The sequence below is a fragment of the Pelophylax lessonae genome (genome assembly GCF_965119305.1).
Source record: "Pelophylax lessonae genome assembly, chromosome: 2".
In the NCBI taxonomy this organism is placed as follows: Eukaryota; Metazoa; Chordata; class Amphibia; order Anura; family Ranidae; genus Pelophylax; species Pelophylax lessonae.
In genome coordinates, this window is record NC_138769.1 from 658,489,890 (window position 1) to 658,510,230 (window position 20,341).

Here is a 20,341-nt window from a genome sequence, read left to right on the forward strand (position 1 = left end):
AACCAAATTGTCACAAGATAGGCTCAGATCTGCTTTTGCAGGGCTGTGTATGGCCACTTTAACAAATAATACAGCTAATCTATAATCCATCTGCGTGACCGGAGTCACTCTGTAGACAAGCTGTTGATAAACAGCTGTTTAGGGCATCATGATGATGATGATGATGATGATGCCATACCCTTTGCTCCATTTTCTGTGGATTGCAAATAAGGATTTTAGCCTAATGCCTTGTTTACATATGTTGACATTCGTCATCTCAAATTGTTATAACCAGCATGAGTCTAGAGGGCCAATGTCTTCCAACAGTTGGTGAATGCAGTCCATTCCAGAGATGGTATTATGTCCAGATTTGCCAGTTCTTTGTATACTGTATGTTGTACTAACCTAATAACAACTAGTTTGATTTCTCACTGGGGTTTATGACCCTTTTCCTTTTCTGTCTTTTCTTAGTAGCCTCACTTCAATACAGGGGTGTCCAGTATGCACTAGGCTTGTGACGGTATCAGATTTTCATGCTGCGATTAATTGATTAAGGTTTTGCCACGGTATACGGTATTATCACGGTATTCTATTATTAAATTTAAATTTATTAAATTTCCACCTCACTTCAATTTCATTGCTGAATTTAGGGGCTTTGGTTCACTTATGCACATTATTATATAGTCAGTCAGTACAGACTCTGTGAACCAAGCCTAAAATAGGTCATCAAGCAGTGTCTGGCCTAACTGGTGATAACTGGTCCTGGCGCTCGGCTCCGATCCGAGGGCCTGGTCATTAAGAGGGCAAATCCTTGTGGTCAAGAAGTGGTTAAACCTGAAGGAGGTGTTGTTTATAAATGACTTTACTATTGCTTTAGGCCTGGTTCACATGTATGCGGGTTGGCGGTTCACATGTATGCGGGTTGGCGGTTCACATGTATGCGGGTTGGTGGTTCACATGTATGCGGGTTGGCGGCCCACATTTGCACAGGCATAGCAGCCCATTGATTTGAACGGGCTGCTATGCCCTCATTTTCCGCAGAAAAAAGGTGCATGCAGCATTTTTTTAAAATTCAGTGGCCTTGAAATCCATCCTGCTTTTGCACCATGCGACTAACCTGCAGTTCCTGCTCTGGCAAGCTTTCTGCATTTTTTGTAGACACTGCTTGATGGCTATATAATAATGTAATGTGGGCTGCTATGCGTGTGTGTGTGTGTATATATATATATATATATATAATTTATTAGAGCTGCACGATTCTGGCCAAAATGAGAATCACGATTTTTTAGCTTGGAATAAAGATCACGATTCTCTCACGATTCTCTGTGTAACAAAAAAAAAAAATTGGGATAACTTTACTGTTACGTTTTTTTTTTTTTTTTTTATTCATTAAAGTCTAATCATTGCGTTTGAAAGACTGCTGCGCAAATACAGTGTGACATAAAATATTACAACAATCGCCATTTTTTTCTGTAGGGTCTCTGCTAAAAAAATATATAAAATGTTTGGGGGTTCTAAGTACTTTTCTAGCAAAAAAAAAACTGATTTTAACTTGCAAGCAACAAGTGTCAGAAAAAGATCCAGTCTTTAAGAGGTTAAACTTCCTTTCTCCCTGGCAGAGGGAAGGAAAAGATACAAATGTAATCATTTTTGTTTATAGTTAGGAGACTTAATGCTGAAAGGTGTTAGCTGTGTGAGTGAATGAGTCATCCAGCTCACTGAAATGTATCAATTCACAAGTCAGGCAGACTTGACAGAGAAACTCGGTATTTTAAAAATGCCACAATAACAATACCGTGGCTATGCAATACCGCGATATATCGAATTACCGAAAACCGGCATATGTCTAGTATGCACCGATCTATAAATGACTGTGTGTTAGTCAGTTTTTGCCAACCCAATAAGATCTCTCTTGTATAGTCAGTTTTTTGTTTTTTTTTGTGGTTCAACTTTGTGCTGACTTCTCTTCTTTGTTATTCATTCTGCAGATGGGCCCTTGAAGATCAATGCACAAGACGATTTATCATTTCAGAATAAGAGAATACATTTTGGGGAAAGCGTAAAAGCTACGTGGTTTTCTCACCACAGAATGTTTTATTTTCTGAGTTGTTTTAGAAAAGATTTTATTTATTGCACATCAGAAAGTTCTATTTTAAGATTTACAGCGAATTATTTATTTTAATAATTTGACTAGTTTATACAGACTGATGGAGTTTTTACTCTTGTACAGCAGAAAATTAATCTTGCACTCAGACTCACACTTATAAATGCTGCACACACTTGGATAGGTTGGCATCCATATCCTGTCTAATCCAGAAGCACTGGACCAGAATTTTTAAAGATCCGAAACTCAGGTTCTATCTCCCGTGATACTGAAGAGTGTCTCATGTTTTGAGGGATACCATAATCCAAATATGTAAAATTTATAACCTTTTATATATAACACAGGCATTGTTTTACTATACCTGAGTGCCAGTTTTAATACAAGTGTGCTGGAATTTTCTCCACTGGCTAGAGCCTACCGTAATGATATTTCCACTTTGTGTCTCTACCCTCTCCCATAAGGACCTACAGTAAATAGGCATTACCATCACTGTCACACAGCTGGAATCCCCAAATATTTGTGATTTCAACCTGCTGGAGAATCCATCAATGGATTGTGACAATGCTCATTTGGCTCTGTAATAAGAAATATGTGATTCAGGCAGTCGTCCTCCATGGAAAACTGAAATAGTTTTGGGTTGGGGTTGGCCTTTACCTGAATTTTTTTCTATTTTACTGCTGAGATATTTTGCAGTACTTTAAACTCGAAGAGTGAAAATTTGTGCACACAGTGAATCATTTAAATTGTGTGAAAGAGAGCCAGGTTCAGAAGAGCTTACATTCTAAATTAGTTTTTGACGTAAAATAGTTCTTGTTTGAATGCTCCAGAATAAAATATGATTTTATGGATTTAACCAATCCTATATAGATAACATATGCAATTTTGCTGATTTTAGCATTTTGAGGCCAACTGTCATTAAGCGCAGGGAAAGTGTTATTACCTTGTTAGGCCTTTTAAAGGAAATTCTTTGACATTTTTAAATTTGAAGGATCATACCTCTAAAAATGGGCATATAAAAAAAACCACAAACCAGTAAAGCACACTACAAGGTCCAGTCCAACAGGCAGCAGTCTATGGTATCAGCATGGTGAGGACAAAGGTTCATTCTAACACACAAGGGTCCTGCAGCTTTCCAGGTAAAGATTCAGAAAGATCCAGGGAGCTCAAACAACAAAGAAATGGCAGCGCGAGATCCTCATTAGAATGATAAAATAATTTATTCCATAAAAACAAATAGTACACATACATGTTAAAATCTTGGTAATCAGCATAGATGGCAGATGAAAAACACCGCAGGGTTGTACGTTGTAATATGGATGAAGAAATTGCAAGGCTGTCAATGTATGAGCCTGTCCTATTCCTCTAGCTGGCATCAGGATGATAAGATCATGACCGCGGTCAGAAAGCCCCCCATTCCTCAGGGTCCTGCCCAAGCAAAGTCTACCTCAAGGCAACCTCCTCATGTTTGTGAGAAGTAGGGGATAATACTAGGGGTGGTCTAATGCGTTTCAGAAATTTATTCCTCCTTTGTCAAAAACCCTGTAGAACCTCTAAAACACATTAGACTGCCCCCGGCATTATCCCCCACTTCTCACAAACACAAAGGGGTTGCCACGAGGTAGACTGCGCATGAGCAGGACGCTGAGGAATGGTGGGCTTTCTGACAGCTGTCATGATCTTATCTCCCTTATGCCAGCTAGAGGGACAGGCTCAAACATTGTCAGCCTTGCAGTTTCTTCATCCATCATACTGCTTACAACCCTGTGGTGTTTTTCATCTGCCATCTATGCTGATTACCAAGATTTTAACATGTAAGTGTACTATTACTTTTTCTGGAAAAAAATATTTTATCATTCCAATGAGGATCTCACACTGCCATTTCTTTGTTACTAAAATAGGCAGTACACTGAAGATGTGATCTAAAAATAGGACAATAACAGGCAAAAGGTAATGCTGATGTAGGTTAGCAGTTTGTGTTCTAGGGGCTTTAGATTAACTCTTAGTTTGACAATTTTGAAATGGGACTTTTAGTATCCCTTAATAACATACAAAAGTACATTTCACCTTAAAGTGATTGTTAAAGGTTACATTTGTCATACTTGCTCTGTGCAATAGTTTTACACAGAGCGGCCCCCGGACCTCCTCTTCTGAGGGCCACCGGCACTGTCCACTTTTATTCTCCATATGCCTCCATAGCACACCGATAGCTATGGGGGCATAGGTGTGGGCTCCTTCCCGCGCCAGGCTGTGTGTGTGTGTCTATAGACACACATAGTGTGGCTTGGCCCTGCCAGCCTCTACCTCCTCACGGGTATTGATTGACAGCAGCAGGAACCAGTGGCTCCCACTGCTGCTGAGTCTCATGTGAGAAGAGAGAGAACAAAGAAGAACTGCTGCAGAGAGGCACATTGCTGGATCGAGATCGGACTCAAGTGTTGGGGGGGGGGGGGGGGTAGATTTTAAAATTTTTTTTTTTTTTTTTTTTTTTTTTTTTGCAGAGAAAGCATGAAGGTAAAAAACCTTTTACATTTACAACCACTTTAAGCTGCTACGATTTCTTGGGAGTGTTGAATGTAAATTTATAGATCGCCTGCTGGTTGTATGTAGTACTGCATTGAGTTCATACAGGTAGTGGTAGCAAGGGCTCTGCTTTTTATCTTACAAGATGCTGAGATCTTCCATGGTATTAAAAAAAACACTAAAATGAAATTCCATTTAAAGTGAAACCGATTCCACTTTACACACTAAATGTGTATTTTTTTCCAACTGTTAGTATAGCATCCTTGTCTGTAGCTGGCAACAACACATTGGCCTGATGGCACTCTTTTGTTATCTAGGTGGAGGGGGTATATAAGTGACCCTGTTTTTCCATCAAGCTTAAAACATATGTAAATTACAATTTGTGTTAAATTGGCAGCTGGTGGAAAGATAAGCACATTATTATATCCCATGTAAAAAGTTTAGTACTGTTGGCAGACAACACACTGTAACTGTAATGATGGTACTATAAATATAAATATGTAGCATTATAGTTGGGCAAAATGGTCAGCAGTACAAAACCCAAATATACAATGCTACCTAATTGTATAAAGAATACATACAGCAGACCTGTCAGCAAATGTAAAAATAAACATAATCAAGTTATTTGTTCTTTAAAAATGCATTGTAAAATGCTGCTGGTATAATCTTTATATTATAAGTGCAGTTTGCTGTGCAGCAAAGATCAGGCCGAGAGTTGGAAGTCCTGCACTGTGAGCCACCCTGGTCCTGTTCAGCTTTACTTTCACATTTGTCCTTCATATCGGCATAATGTATTTACAGCATTGTAGTGCTGAGAACTTCCTAAACAAATCTATTCATATTATATCACATCAGATAGCGCCTTTCTTCACAGCTCAAATTTGAAACAAAATTTACTTGTAGGTTGCCATGTTTTCAGGTGCTGGGAGCTGCAGAGAGGGAATTAAGCAGATTCTGGCAGGAGGGAGGGCATCAATAGTGTGATAATGCTCCCAAACATTCCACTAAGCAGAAAGATAGAACATAAAGTTGCTGTAGAAAAAGAAATGTCACTGTACTTGCTATGTTGTGTGGCAGTGGAGTGATTTTTTTATTTTTTTTTAGCTGGACCAATAGTATGCAGATCCACACATCGTTTTGTATAAAGATCTGCTTTACATACGGTATTTTTTTTCCCAGAAAATGTGTTAGATTTGATGATACAAGAAACAGACAAACCAGTTGCGGGCACAGCCGCTTGAGTCAAAGAATGCAACAAAATATAGAATGGCTTGGCATTATAATAACCTGTTATACAGTATCCGAGTGGTGTTCTGCTTTATATTTTAAAACACATGTGTGGTAGTTAATCTAAATTTCTATAGCTTTTTGATTGTTTTATTGCCTACTATTGTTGCATGACTAATATTACTGATAGTTCCAGCAAAGGCAAAACAGGTAGAGATTTGTTATGATAGTAACCAGCAGTCATGGGAAGTATAGGTACTTGTAAACCAAAAGCAGCTGTCTTTTTGGAAAGAATGCTTTACTAATTAAAAAAAAATCCCATGCAACACTATTAAAACCATGTAAGGTTATGTACTATTATACCTACCTGTGCAGTTCTGCTATAATTATTTTGCTCTTTACCGGGTTGAAAAGAAAACAGACTAAAAGAACAATCGTCTTTTTTTTTCTACACTGTTCTACCACCTATGAAACAAAGTACATGTAGTACTTTGTCTCATATTTCTAGGTGCTTCCTAAGGCTTCCATTAGATGGGTCTTTTTTTTTTTTTTCTTTCAATCGGGCACAGTGGATTCCCTCTTCCACACATGCAAGATGGATAGAGGATACCTTCCTGTTGTGCCATTGTATTCTGACAGCAGGGACTCCTCCACTGTCAGAATATACTGATCAGTACCGCAGCCTCGGCACCTGCTGATCAAATTAAGATTTTCCAACATTCGCTCTCGCAGAAGTTAACAGTTAGTTTGGCTTCTGTCGAGCAGGAATGGTCATAGATGGATCACAATATGGCCAATTCCCTTCTGAACTAGTCAGATTTCATCCATCTATGTCATTTGAGGCCGACTTAGCCTCTCCACCCTCCTTCCCTGCATAAATCTGACAACAGCTAGGAAGGAGACCCTCATTATGATGACAGATTGTCTCGGCATAGAGCATTTTCTGGAGACGAGTAATGCAGAGGCAGGAGGTACGTGTCAGCATTCTGTCTCTGGGAATGTGATATCATAGGCTTGCTCTGAGCAGAGACAGCTTATGATAATGCATTTCCTCCTGAAGTCTGTCTCTTCCCTAGTTGTTGTCAGATTTGCCATGGGGGTGGAGAAGGGGGGCAGACTGAACATCGAAATTAGACTTTGAAAGGACCCAGCAACATGGGACAAAGTATTACATGAGCTTTATACCTTGGGAGGCAGAACAGTGTAATCCATTTGTAATGATCATTCCTCTTTAGCACTATCACTCTTGTTCAATGAAGAGTTCTTATTTTAAGTGCAGTTACTCATAAAATCATTCAGAACTCCCAATTGTACTGGGCTGAGTGTCATTGACTTTGCTCTGGGTTTCTGCACTCAAGAATATGAGCTCTTTATGTGAAGTTTTCTGGCAACCTCTTCTCATTACCATTCATATTTCTGCTGTTGCCTGTGATTGTCTGGGTTTTTTTTGTTCCCACCAGTGGGAGAATTGTATTTCTGACAAGGGAGCAGCATGGTGCAAAGTGATTTTAAATGAATCACACTGTCCTGTCATCAGAAGGGTTCAGCTTATGGCCTGTATACACCATCCGAAAATCGGACAAAAAATACCGCTTTCGAAGCGATTGTACGATAATCTGAAGGATTAGTACACAGCTTTCGAGAGCTGATCACCACAGTTCATCCGATATTATCCGATCAGGCAAGCATAACAAGTATGATACCAGATCGGATGATTTAATAAGTACAGTTGTCGTTCAAAAATACACTACAACACATTACATCACTTCCAAATTTTTATTCTGTCGTACGAGAATTTTCATAACTTTAGTAAACTCTTCATTTTCAATATGCGACTAGCATGCAAAGAAAAATGAACGATCTGTCGTCCGATTTTCAGATTGTGTGTACGGCCATTAGTGTTCTTTTTACTATATATGTGGGAGAATGAATAACAGCCCTAATAAGTCTCAGCTGTGCCTTACTTGCATGATATCAGCCACAGAAGCAAAGTTAATTTGTGTGTATAGTTAGAGATGAGTAGACGAAAACCTTGAGGGAGAAGTAGCGATCAGCTGGGCAAATCTTCTGGTATGCAGATTTCAGTATAATTGCTTTCTAGAGTAAAGCATGAACACTCTACCTCATTTAACCAAAGGACACAATTATTAACATGCATTTAGTAAATAGGGAGGTAAAATAGACCTGTCATAAATTAGAATGTAAAAACTGTTTGCTCTTTCTGAGCAGACCCTACATTCGTGGTTAGCATAATGCAGCAAAAATAGGAAGCAGCTCTGCTGCGGTTAGTGTCTCCTTGACTGATCTTTGTTTTATCTTTTAATAGGAGGAAGGGTATTAATGTCCTTTTTGCATACATTTCAGTCATTTTTTGCACTTCAAGGAATCCAAACCTTCTGAAGCACTTTAGTTTTGTATATAAAGTCTATAAAGTGAGCCTAGTATGCTGAACTGTGAACTTCTAGAATGACTACACATGCAGGTATGGGATCTATTATACAGAACTCTAGGGACTTTGGAAATATAGGGACATAGCCTGGCATGTTAAACCACTACTTTCCCATGTGTTTGACATGTGTACAAATGGATATACTGTATATTTGTTTACTTGTCTGCACATATTCTATCAAAATAGCCCCTTATACCTTGAGGCTTGTTGATGGAAGATGTGGTCAGTACTTGCCATGGAACAATTTTCTGCACCTGTCACCATACCTTAGATACTGTCATGAACTATACTTTTCATTGCTCCTTTCAGATAACATTGCATGTGTGATTTCTGGCAGCAGTGGCTGTATAAAAGCTTTCATGGTTTCTGATATGAATAAACTGTTCAAGTTTGTGTGTCATTCCAGCTAGACATAAATAGCATTCATTGCATTAAAGTGAACCTGACCCAAACATTTTAGGTGAATGCCCCTTGTGGTATTTGCATGTGTTTTTCTGTTCGTCTTCATATCACTCTCTGTGGAGCCTCCTTTGAGTCTATGCCCAAGTTGTATATAATGCTTTGACTGCTGATAATGTCAGAATTAATCTGTCAAACACTTCATCACTGAGCATTAGAGGCTTTGGTATTCACAGTTTGAATGACAGGAAATCAGCTTAGGACCAAGAGGTGGCAGGGCTTACTACAGTGCATCCGGGAGGTATTCACAACTATTTTTTCACTTTTTATTACTAAATCTTCCAAATCTTGACAAAGCTAACCATAAGCTCATCAGATACAATCTGACTGTACAATCTCCTTTAGGCTTACCAAACTATATATTTTGAGGTCCTACCTATCCATGTCATTTGTATCTAGTCAGGCCCTTGCAGTAACAACACTTTTGGTATTGAAGGAAATGTTGCAGTCTGATTGCAACCTGTGGGTGGTAAGCTATAGACTGATAAATGGCACAATTCTCATATCAACATTGCATATTTTTAATACATTTGTAAAGATTTCAAACTTCTTTCATGTTGTCATTATGGGGTATTGTTTGTAGAATTTTGAGGAAAATTATAAATTTAACCACTTAAGAGCCAAGCCTATTTCTGACACATGTTTACAATTTAAAATTAATATTTTTTGCTAGAAAATTACTTGGAACCCCCAAACATTATATATATTTTTTTAAAATGACTCTCAAACGCAATTTTTGGGAAAAAATACACTTCACTGAATTTAAAAAAACAAACTAAACAGTAAAGTTAGCCCAATTTTTTTTGTATATTGTGAAGGATATCACACCAAGTAAATGGATACCTAACCTGTTACGGTTTAAAATTGCGCACACTCGTGGAATGGCAACAAAATACGGTACTTAAACATCTCCATAGGCGACGCTTTAAAAAATTTTAACGGTAACCAGTTTTGAGTTAGAGGAGGTATTTTGCTATAATTATTCCTCTCACTCTGACGATCGTGGTGATACCTCACATGTGTGGTTTGAACACCGTTTACATTTGCAGGCACGACTTGCGTATGCGCTTTCTTTGGTGTATGAGCACACGGGGAGGGGAGTGCTTTAAAAAAAAAAGTGTTTTTTTTTTTTTTTTTTTTTTCATAATTTTTTTTTTTTTCACTGTTCCTTTAAAACACCCTGGTACAACCACTTCTTCAAGCCAATGTACAAGTACATCGGTTTGCAGGAAGTGGTTAAACTATTTTGGAATAAGGCTGTAATATAACAAATTGTAGAAAAAGTGAAGCACTGTGAATACTTTCCAGATGCACTGTATGTACTTCACCAGACATCAAGCCCCAGTGTATAGCCTGGACCTAGGATCAAAGGAAGCACGGAGTTTGATTTGAAGACTAACACTTGTACTTAATTGCATGACAAAGTGCATGTACTACAGAACTATTGGTAGTATAACTAATCATATGACTCAAGAGCAGACACCACTTGATGCTTGCAAGTACCTTTAATTGCTCCAAATGATTATAGTGCCATAGAAAGTTCCAGGAGGTGCACTTTCCACATAGACCCTGAACTTTTGCTCCAAGGGATTGAACTGGAGCAGAGTTTTATATAGACAGTATGCCCAGGGACTGGGGAGCTCTTCAGAAATCGAAAAGGGATTTTGAAGGCTTTAAAAATAGTCCTATACACTGAATATGTCTGGCAGGTTCACTTTAAAATTACATTTGTTGTTTTGCTCTATACAGGTACTCTACTTAAGGCTATGTTCACATCTAGGCATTGCTTTTTTATAGGCGTTTTCACAAGCGTTTTACAGGCGTTTTTATAGGCATTTTTTGCAGGTGTTTGGAGGAAGGCATTGACAGCTAACAAAAACGCCTGTAATCTGCCCAAAAAGAAGCTCATGTACTTTTTGGAGCATCGGGTGTTTTGCTAAAGGTGTCGGAACGCTCAGATGTGAACAGGGGCCATTGAAAACAATAGGATTTGTCTTGTTGGGTGTTTTTTGAGCTGATCCTTAGAGCTGAAAAACTCCCCAAAACGCTTACATGTGAACTTAGCCTTAAGGGTTAGTTCATCTTACAGAAAATGACTAAAGGTGACCCAATACCCGATCCCCACCCCACCCCCCAGTGCCTGCTGTATATACCTCCTGCGATCCTGAGCTGTCGGGGCTCCCACAGACCTTTCCACCAGTCTGGGGATTTTAAATTCCCACTGCTTTCTCTCCTCGATATTCAGAGCGGCAAAGACGGACCAGATGGATTCTGGTTGGTCAGCTGTCCATGTGATGGTGCTGACCAATTAGTATCTGTCTGGCCCATCCTGGCAGCGCTGGACAGAGAGGAGAGAAAGCAGTGCGGATTTCCAATCCCCATACTGGTGGAACTGTTTGCAGAAGCCCTGACAACTCAGGATCACGGGAGATACATACAGCAGGGACTTGGGGGGGGGGTGTAGTCTGGTGTTTGTCACCTTTACAGATGTTCTGTAAAGGTGAACTACAGTGGGTATAGTCAAAACAAAATTAAAAAATTCAAAGACCGGATCACAGAGTTGGAAAAAGCATCACCCCCCTCCTAAAACTGACTTGTAAACTCAATCAGGTGTAGCTAATCACCTTCTTGAAGGCACACAAAGCTATTTCACTTTCAACTGTGATCAGCTGTGGTCATTTTGATTAGCTCAGCATGAAAAGAGCATTCCTAGAGTATTTCAGAACCTGGTAGTGCAACTCAAGAAAACAATCAACTATGGGTGGCAAGGCACTGTCAAAGGATCTCCAGGATAAAGTTGTGCCTGGCACAAGTCAGGACAGGGATAATATAAAAAGGTATTCTGCCCAGTGGTCAGAATATAGAGGTGGTTAGATGGTCGGGACCATCTAACCACCTCTATATTCTGACCACTGGGCAGAATACCTTTTTATATGCATTATCTGGTTAGGTCGGACATGTATTATTGGAATATAGGGACTTACCATAGCATCCAAATTTAAGTGCTCCACACATCCACCTTATACTATAGGACAGGGATAATAACCTGTTCTGCATGAAGTTTCTTCTATCGCCACCTTCTTTTTTCACAAATCCGGTTTGGGGGGAGTATACTGGCTTGTAAACACACCCTAAATCCTTTCTGTATTTAAGATCCCATATTTGTATGTTGTAACCCTGACAAATATTTATATTTCTGGTACAGCGATAGGCTGTAAGGTAGCAAGATACAGTATTCATAATTATTTTTTATTGAATGGCTTTGATGTGTATCACTAGGGCTAGTAATAGTATCCAAGTTACATACTAAATCTTCAAGTCTTGACAAGGCTAACAATAAGCTCATCAGATACAATCTCCTTTAGGCTTACCAAACTATATATTTTGAGGACCTACCTATCCATGTAATTTGTATCTAGTCAGGCCCTTGCAATAATTACACTTTTGGTAATAAAGGAAATTTTGCAGTCTGTTTGCAACCTGTGGGTGGTAAGCTATAGACTGATAAATGGCACAATTCTCATATCAACATTGCATTAAGCTAATTGCGTTCAGATAGAGCTGTTTATGGCCAGTCTAACTGTATACTTTTTTAAATGACACATTGGATTCTTGATATTACATACTTACCCCAAAAAAAAAAAACATGGAAAAGTTAGAAGAGATATTTGCCTTATCTTTTGTTTCTGCCCACAGCGCCTAGATGAGGGTTATCCTTGCAGTGAGAGGCTGGAAACACTGAGGATTACAAATCTGATGAAAGGATGCCCTTGCTCTGTGCTAGAAAATGTGTGCATGAGATTTGAGATACTTATTTTATAATCTTGCCGGAAAGGCTGTGGTCGCCCTCTCCTGCAGTGATTTTAAAGAGTAACTCCACTTTTGTTGAGAAAAAAAACATTCCCCTCTGGGTGATCTCTGTACATTGCAAGGATTTTAACAAACTTTGTTGCAGATTCCTACCTTTTGTAAAGCTGGATACGCACTATACTGTTCGATTTACCTTTACTATGTAGTACAAATTTAAAGTGTTTAGGTTTGACCTCATATTATATGGTTTTGGTAAATCTAAAGGAAAAAATCTAAAGACAATTGTATAGTGTGTATGACCCATTATTCTAAAGAAATCACTGTTTGTTCCTCTATACCCCTGTTCTGAGTGAACCTAATGGGAGTGGTTTCATAATTATCAATCAGCTGCAGCAGTTGCAAGGCACTAATGAGGAAAGCTGCTGGGCCTGCATCCTTTTAGCTGTGATTTACTATTGGGAGTATCATACCAAAAGTGACATTTTTGTTCCAGGGGATGCCTGAAATCTGACTTGCATCTTAGAGCAGACTTTTGGGAAAATCGGTGAGCCAATCACACAAGCATGAAATTATGATTCGGGGGGCAGGTTCTGTAAACATTTTGTGTACAAAACACCTCCAGGCAGCCATATTGTATTGCATTTTCAGAAAATTACAGTGACTGCAGATTGAAAATGAAAGGTGATTTTTAATAACATTCAATTACAATATGATTGTGTCACAATTGTATATGCTATATTATTTTTTCTTTGCTATTTTTTTCACCACAAAGGTGGAGTTACCTTTTAAGATAGGGGGAGGCAGTGATACTGTACTGTGCTATTTCTCATCTCATCACATCTAAACGTATTCAGCATGTGCTGAATTTAAAAGAAAAAAAAAAGCTTGCTGCACTTTTATAGTAATACAGGCGTCCATATATTCATTTCCAAATGTTTAATACCATATATTCAAATAAATGTTAAATTGTTTGAATTTCTGTGTTCTTTTTAAAGAAATCTCCTACCTTTTTGACCTGAGATTGTTTGAAAAGCAAATAACATATGCAAGTTTCCATATGCTTTCTTTGTTTCTTTGGGACTGTTTCCTCTAGAATTATAAATCCTGTGGAGTGGAGGTGAACGTGGATGCCCTTGTATTCCTTTCTTTTTTTATTCCAGTGATCTGCGGGTCTAGTCATTCCTGCTCCACTACAGTCCTCTTTTGTTTATATGAACCACGGAACAAGAATGACCCGATCCGCAGCTCTATGGAATAAAAAAGAGTGCGACTAGAGGGGAATTTGGAGGACACCCACGCTCATCTCTAATATGAAGTGTCATGCGGTTATATAGAACCAGGAATCCTCAATCATTCATAATAGAAGTTTGTTTTTATTATTGATTTTTGTCTGTCAGTCTGAAAATTTGAATAAATGTTAATTTTATGAAAGGCTGTCAGTCTTTTCTTTCCCTCTGTATGTTGTACAAAAATCTACACTTTTTTAAAGAGACACTGACACCATGCAAATTAAGGGCAAAGCGACAATATTTGTGTAAAGGGGACCCCAACCCACCTTACCAGTTATTTTCCACCACTTCTTCCTTTTTTATGCAACTGGCATCGGACACTAAAGGAAACAGTGATGACACTCCCCCTGTCATGTGTGCTTAGGCTTAGGGAGTGGTTGCTAGAACCCAGAAATGAGGGGTAGTCACTTGTTTCCTCAATATCTGGAAGAACCTGGTATTTTTTTTTTACCAGCTGGGGTGGCAGAAGAAGTAGCGGCGGTACTCTGGTAAGGTGAGTGTGTTAGTGGCATCACACCTTTACAAAGACACTGTCACTTTTTTTAAAAATGGCAAACTGACAGAGTTTTTTCAAAGTATAACTAAAGGCAAAACCTTTTTTTTTTTTTTTTAGTTTTGGATAAAGTGGAGAGCAGTTAGAACCCCTGTCAGTTTTTTCTGCTGTCTGGGTCCCCGTTTGTAAACAGGACTTTGAAGAAAATCCCAAACTTTGGGGTTGTCCCCAAAAAAGTAATAGGGGGGAAATTTCCAATGGGGACACTAGTTCTGGTGGCCTGCAGGTCCCCAAAGAATTCCCTTCATTTGCAAGTATTTTCTCTCACTTTTTGTTTGGCAAAGGGACAGGAAGTTAAGCAAAATCTCTGTAATGGGACTCAGATGGTGAGCCTTTACCGTTTCCAAAATGAAAAAAAAAAATTTTGCCCTTAATACTACTTTAAGCTTAATTTGGTATACTATAAATACCATTATTTGCTGTAACTGAATTTTACTCAACATGAGCCTAGGAGAGCTGAGCGAAGCAAAACCATGGCTGAAAATAGTGATTATAGCAAGTAACTTGTTTCATCCGTACTGAATTGAGCTTAATAAATCTTGTAAAAAAAAAAAAAACTGGTGTTTGCATCTATACTAGAAGTGACAGCTTGAAGCTGCCATGGACAATACCTCTGGTTTCTTTTTCCTGTTATGAAATTCAGTTTTCGGTTGAGGAACTTAATCCAAGACCAAAAATGTAATATATTATACTGGGCTGTGAGAGAGACATTCCCAGCGCAGAGCCACAGTCTGGGCAACCCCCCCTCCAGAGAAGCAGAACACCAGAGCCTGATCTTTGTGACCATGGTTGTTCAGTCTCAACCCTCTATTTGCGACATATGTAGGGGAGCTTGTTTTGTTGGAAAACAGTAGGCTTAAAGAGGTTGTAAACCCCACATTTTTTTTTTTCAACCTGCAAGAGAAGCACATAATGAGCTAGTATGCATCGCATACTAGCTCATTATGAAATACCTCAGAACGAGCCCCCGCTTACCTCTACGATGGGCGACATGTCCAGTCGCCCGTCTTCCGGGATCCCGGCATCCGCCCATCTGATTGGCCGGAGCCGCGGTGACGTCACTCCCGCGTAGCGCGCGGGAGCCGACAGTCACGGCACGGGCCTCTGAAGGAACGCCACCAGCGGCCGTTCCTTCAGAGCGCATGCGCCAGTGATGTCACTGGCTGCATGTAAGGTAAATATCTCCTAAACGGTACATGTTTAGGAGATATTTACAGTACCTATAGATAAGCCTTATCATAGGCTTACCTATAGGTAAAAGTGTCAGAGGAGGGTTTACTTCCTCTTTAATAGCTAGATCACCTAGTGAAAATACAAAGAATGCCTAAAAAAAGAAAACCGATGCACCAATCACATCTAAGATTTGGTAAGCTGTAATATAATAAATGTTTGCTTTTGGGCTTAATACCACTTTAAGAGAGGTCAGTCAGACCGGGTTCCCCGCATCCAGTTCGCATGATGGGAGAGAGTGTGACCGGCTATCAATATAGTCGGTTCACACAGCTCCAGGGCGGCCGCGTTCTGCATTGAAAAAGGGTCCTGTGCATCTTCTGGTCTGATTCAGGTGCAAATTCAGGCAAAACTCGCACCTGCAATTTGTGAGCAGGAACTCACCGGACCCCCCAGCATATGTGAACGGTGTCTCATAGTAAAGAGATAAATCCATAATATCAAGCTGTGTTCAGTGTGTCTTTTCTGACTGTAAGATGGTGTCTGAGCAGCAACATTTCATTTGACATCAGGATGAGAAGGAAAGAGTTACAATATAACCAATCATGTGCATTTACTGTATATTGATTTGTGAGTTCTTATTGAAATCTTGAGTCAGATTAAGAGCTTGACAAGAAATAAAGCATTTAAAGTTTTCCTAAACTCAGGAGCCTGCATTCACTATATCTGGTCTCCCACCGTATACAGAACATGGAAATGCAATCGTTTTAGTAATATAAACTGAAAAATACCTTTTGAAATAGGTACCAAAGAGAAAAAAGAGGAATAAATACCTGTCACTTGTGGGGTTGTCGCTGGAGATGAGCACATAACATATAAAAAAATTGGTAATTTTATTATACAAATGTTTTAAAAGAACATATTAGATGATAAAATCATGTATAGAGAAATATAGTAGAATGGCTCATAGCGTATACAATAAATATATATTTATGACAAAAATACTGAGGAGTGAAGGCCTAACGCGTTTCACAGAACATACTGTTGTTCCCACTCTGCTTCCTCCTGGACCCTCAATATTAGTAAGATTGTTAGTAAGATTGTCACAAGAGCTTGAAAAGAAAAAAAGTAATTTTCAAGTATACATAGAATAATATCATAGCTCAAAAAATCTGTGCTCATCAACTTCACCAGGGAAAGAAGGACCACACTAAGCCATCCAGGCACATGAGGTATGTACTGGGGTCATGAAATGACCATATAACCACCTGTCAAAGATGTCAGGGGTGAGTCTAATGGACAGTGGAACGTGCCTGCAAAGCCTGGATAGTTTTGCACGGTATCCAGACACTGAAAAAGAGAGGAGGCAATAGGACCACTTAAGTATGTGTAGGGGTTTCCTAATTCCAATAGATAATAGAATATTGGTAACAAGGAGGGGAGGGGGTTCTCAATAAACCCCAAGCAAATAACATAAAAAAAAAAAAAACCTACACAGACATAACACATCCCAATTTGACAGCCTTACCGCATCCAGGGAAGTACCCATAGGTCCACCCCACCCATAGGTAGATGTCTCCCCCTTTCTACCTAAATACAGTCCTCCTATTACATACTCCACACAGGCAGCAAGCAGCCAATGGGGCAGATCGTCCACATCATACACCCACTGCTTCCATTCCCTAAACATATAGCAATAACAGGTAATGTATAATACAAGAACCCCCATATAGGACTATCATACATAGAAAGTCATAAGTTGCAGGCATCTATGTATAAATCAGATGTAACCAGCTTCAGAGTAATAATTATACCTTCTCGATGTGCATCTATTTAGTGCTGTGGAGTAGCTGCATCAAGGGAGCCGAGTCAGCTGGCTTGCTTAAGTAGCATGGTACCACCAGATATGACAGGGCCCTAACCCGGCCCAATATGTCACATCCAGCCCGGGCGCCCAGTTGAAAGCGCATGCGTGCAGTACAGAGCGACTCACAGACAAAAGAATTCTTCAAAACCGTCCAAGACCACGCCACAGCGCTACTCCTAGCCGGAGGGGGAACTCCAGCCAGGTCAGGACGGCAGAGAGAAGATGATCACTCCCCCATTCTCTTAAGGACCAAAAAGGAAATAACTTTAGGGTCATAACTATGACTTAGGCTTACGTGTTTACCGATGGGGGTGTGCAAAAGCCCCACATCGATATAATAGAGGTAATCCTGTATGCGTCGCCCAAAGGTCCATTTGGTTTTGCCAATATGAAATGCTCCACAAGCACAGTTGTCAATGTAGACTACTCCCCCTGTCTGACAGTCTGCAAAGGACTTTGATTTAAAGATTCCCCCTCTAGGGAGTAAGAGAGTGTCTCCTTGTCCCAGAATTTGCCAGCAAGGAGCAGGACCTAATGCAGCAGTTCAGTTAGAAAAATATAACAAAAACTTAGTAACCAAGAAGGACCAAAAGTTCTATAAGGACGAATTTGCTTTCTCAGGTGGATACGCCTATAAATGGAAAAAGGGATCAGGCTTTAAGAAGGGGAAACCAATTAGACAGAACATGGGGCAAGGTACTCAAATGTATACTGTAGATCTGAATCTGATTCATCTATGTTTTCTTCTGTTTCTTCTCAGAAGTCTACTAATACAACACAGAAAGGAAAATTCTGAAAGAGGACGATCACGTAAATGTGGAAATGGTGGTGGATATAATTCACAAGGCAATAGTAACAATAAACGTATTTTCCTGACAGACTCCATGGCAGCACACGTATGGGTAGGCTCCGCCTCCTCTCCTACCCTATAGGACCCCACTCCCATAAATCTTTGCTCCATACCAGGAGCCGTGTTCCTTTTTCGTCCTCCTCCTGCGAGAAGGAAGTCTTACCTTATAGGACGTCTATCGGTTTCAGGCGAGCTGGTGGCGTGTGGACCTTGTTGATGTCGGATGCCTCCTGTTTTATGTCCAGCAATCTCGATATTTATCGGGTGGACCCGGGCAATATTATTTTAAAATGCTGAAGATGCCGTAAATCCTGAATGAGAGGTGGGCTGCATTGATGGCCAATACGTCCTTGCTATTGAGCGGATAGGCCCTGGTGCCCTGTCACACACGCATGAATTCATCCAGGCCTGAGACTGTTCGTTTATCGTCATGGTGGTAAAGTATAAAACTTTCTTTTGGTTTCATTGCATTTCCTGTTTGTGCGGTGGAGCGCTCCTGCGTTCCAGATCGTCGCTTAGGCTCCTCCCCCTGCCTCGCTGGACCTTCAATTGGTTGTCCAGGATGAGGCTTGGCCCTGGTATCGTCTGCGCATGCGCGCGCATCGCTCCCGATCTCCTATGACGATATTGCGTCGTTTGGGGCGTGGCTTTGCGGCGCCCGGGAGATTTAAGCAGCTGTCATTCCTGTTTACAATGGGATGTCTGCGGGCGTTGCGGTGGCTTCCCCGTGCTGTTTCTCTGCTCTTCAGCGGTGAGTCATGCTTTGATCCAGGTGCCATTTGGGGTAAAAGGGTTGGTGTGGAGACGAAAGTCAGTACATGTATGCTTACTTTCTTCCTGTGCAGGCTTTTGCTTCTATCTGCAAATGGATGCTTCACCACCCCCCGGTGGCCAGTCCCTGCGCAACAGGTGAGCTAGTTTTTCTTAACCCTTACCTGCTTGCGTTGGCTGGTGGAATGGAGCCTAAGTGTGTTTTTCTTTCCCTATTTAGCCCTTTTAGGTCTGACCAACGCCCTATTTCTGGATCAAAGGATCGTTCTCCTTCAGCCCATCGGCATTCTTCATCAAAGTCTGGTCATAGGTCTAGCTCCAGGTCTAAACGACATGAGCACACTTCCAGTTCAGTCGCTCCGCGGCAATCCCGCCATTCTGACCGCAGTTCAGGGAAATCATGCTGGGGCTGTCGAGCCCATATCCCTGAGGATAGATCCCTATGTGATACCTGTTATTCCAGGGTTTTGAGGGAAAAGCAAGACACTGCACAACCAGTGGAGGCTATGGTCAGGCGGATTGTAAAAGAATCCCTTAGAGATTGGGATTCGAGCAGGCTTTCGGGTCACTCTTCAGAGGCTCCTGGTTTCCTCCCAAGGGATGAAGTGGAGCCAGGTACTTCCCAACCAAGTCGTCTGTCAGAAGATTCTACAGACAGTGAAGATGATTTGGTAGACCAGAATGTAGGTTTTGAACTTGCTATGGTCCCACCGCTAGTTAAGGCGGTTAAGGAGGCATTAAAATGGGAAGATCCAGCTGAGTCCCCAGCTAAACAGAAGAAATACTTCAAACATCTCAAAAAAGAGCGTTCCCATTTTCCCCTCCTAGGGGAATTGGGAGAAATTATTACAGACGAGTGGCAGGGAGTTGAAAAGAGAAACTCTTTGTCATCTAAGGTCTCCAGAATGTATCCCTTTAAGGATGATAAGGTGAAACATCTAGACTCCGCTCCCACGGTGGATGCGGCCTTGATGAGGTTGGTGAAACACGTAACCTTACCATTGGAAGACTCAGTCTCATTCAAAGACGCTCTTGACAGGCGGATTGACACAGATCTTAAGAAGATTTATCTCTCCGCAGGTATGGCGTGTAAGCCGGCTCTGGCTTTGGCAGCCACATCCAAGGCAATGGAAGCCTGGGTAGACAGCGTGGAGGCTACACTTCAGAGTGTCTCCGAAGAGGTGGCCAGGAGTTCAGCCATTCAGGAGTTGAGACTGGCAACGGCTTTCTTGGGTGAGGCATCCATTGATATAATCCGCTTGGCGGCGCGGGTCATGCTGTCCTCTGTCACGG

General features: G+C 40.6%; 1 protein-coding gene across 1 annotated transcript in view; it reads left to right on the forward strand.

Moving 5' to 3' along the window:
- CDADC1 (cytidine and dCMP deaminase domain containing 1) overlaps positions 1 to 18,223 on the forward strand; it is a gene marked incomplete at its 3' end in the record, with an annotated part of 61,196 nt that extends 42,973 nt beyond the window's left edge. The window contains exon 9 of the mRNA XM_082248185.1: positions 18,188 to 18,223. Coding sequence (XP_082104311.1) covers positions 18,188 to 18,223 — 36 coding nt within the window. The remainder of the gene's footprint in view (positions 1 to 18,187) is intronic.
- Between the last annotated feature and the right edge of the window lie 2,118 nt (positions 18,224 to 20,341).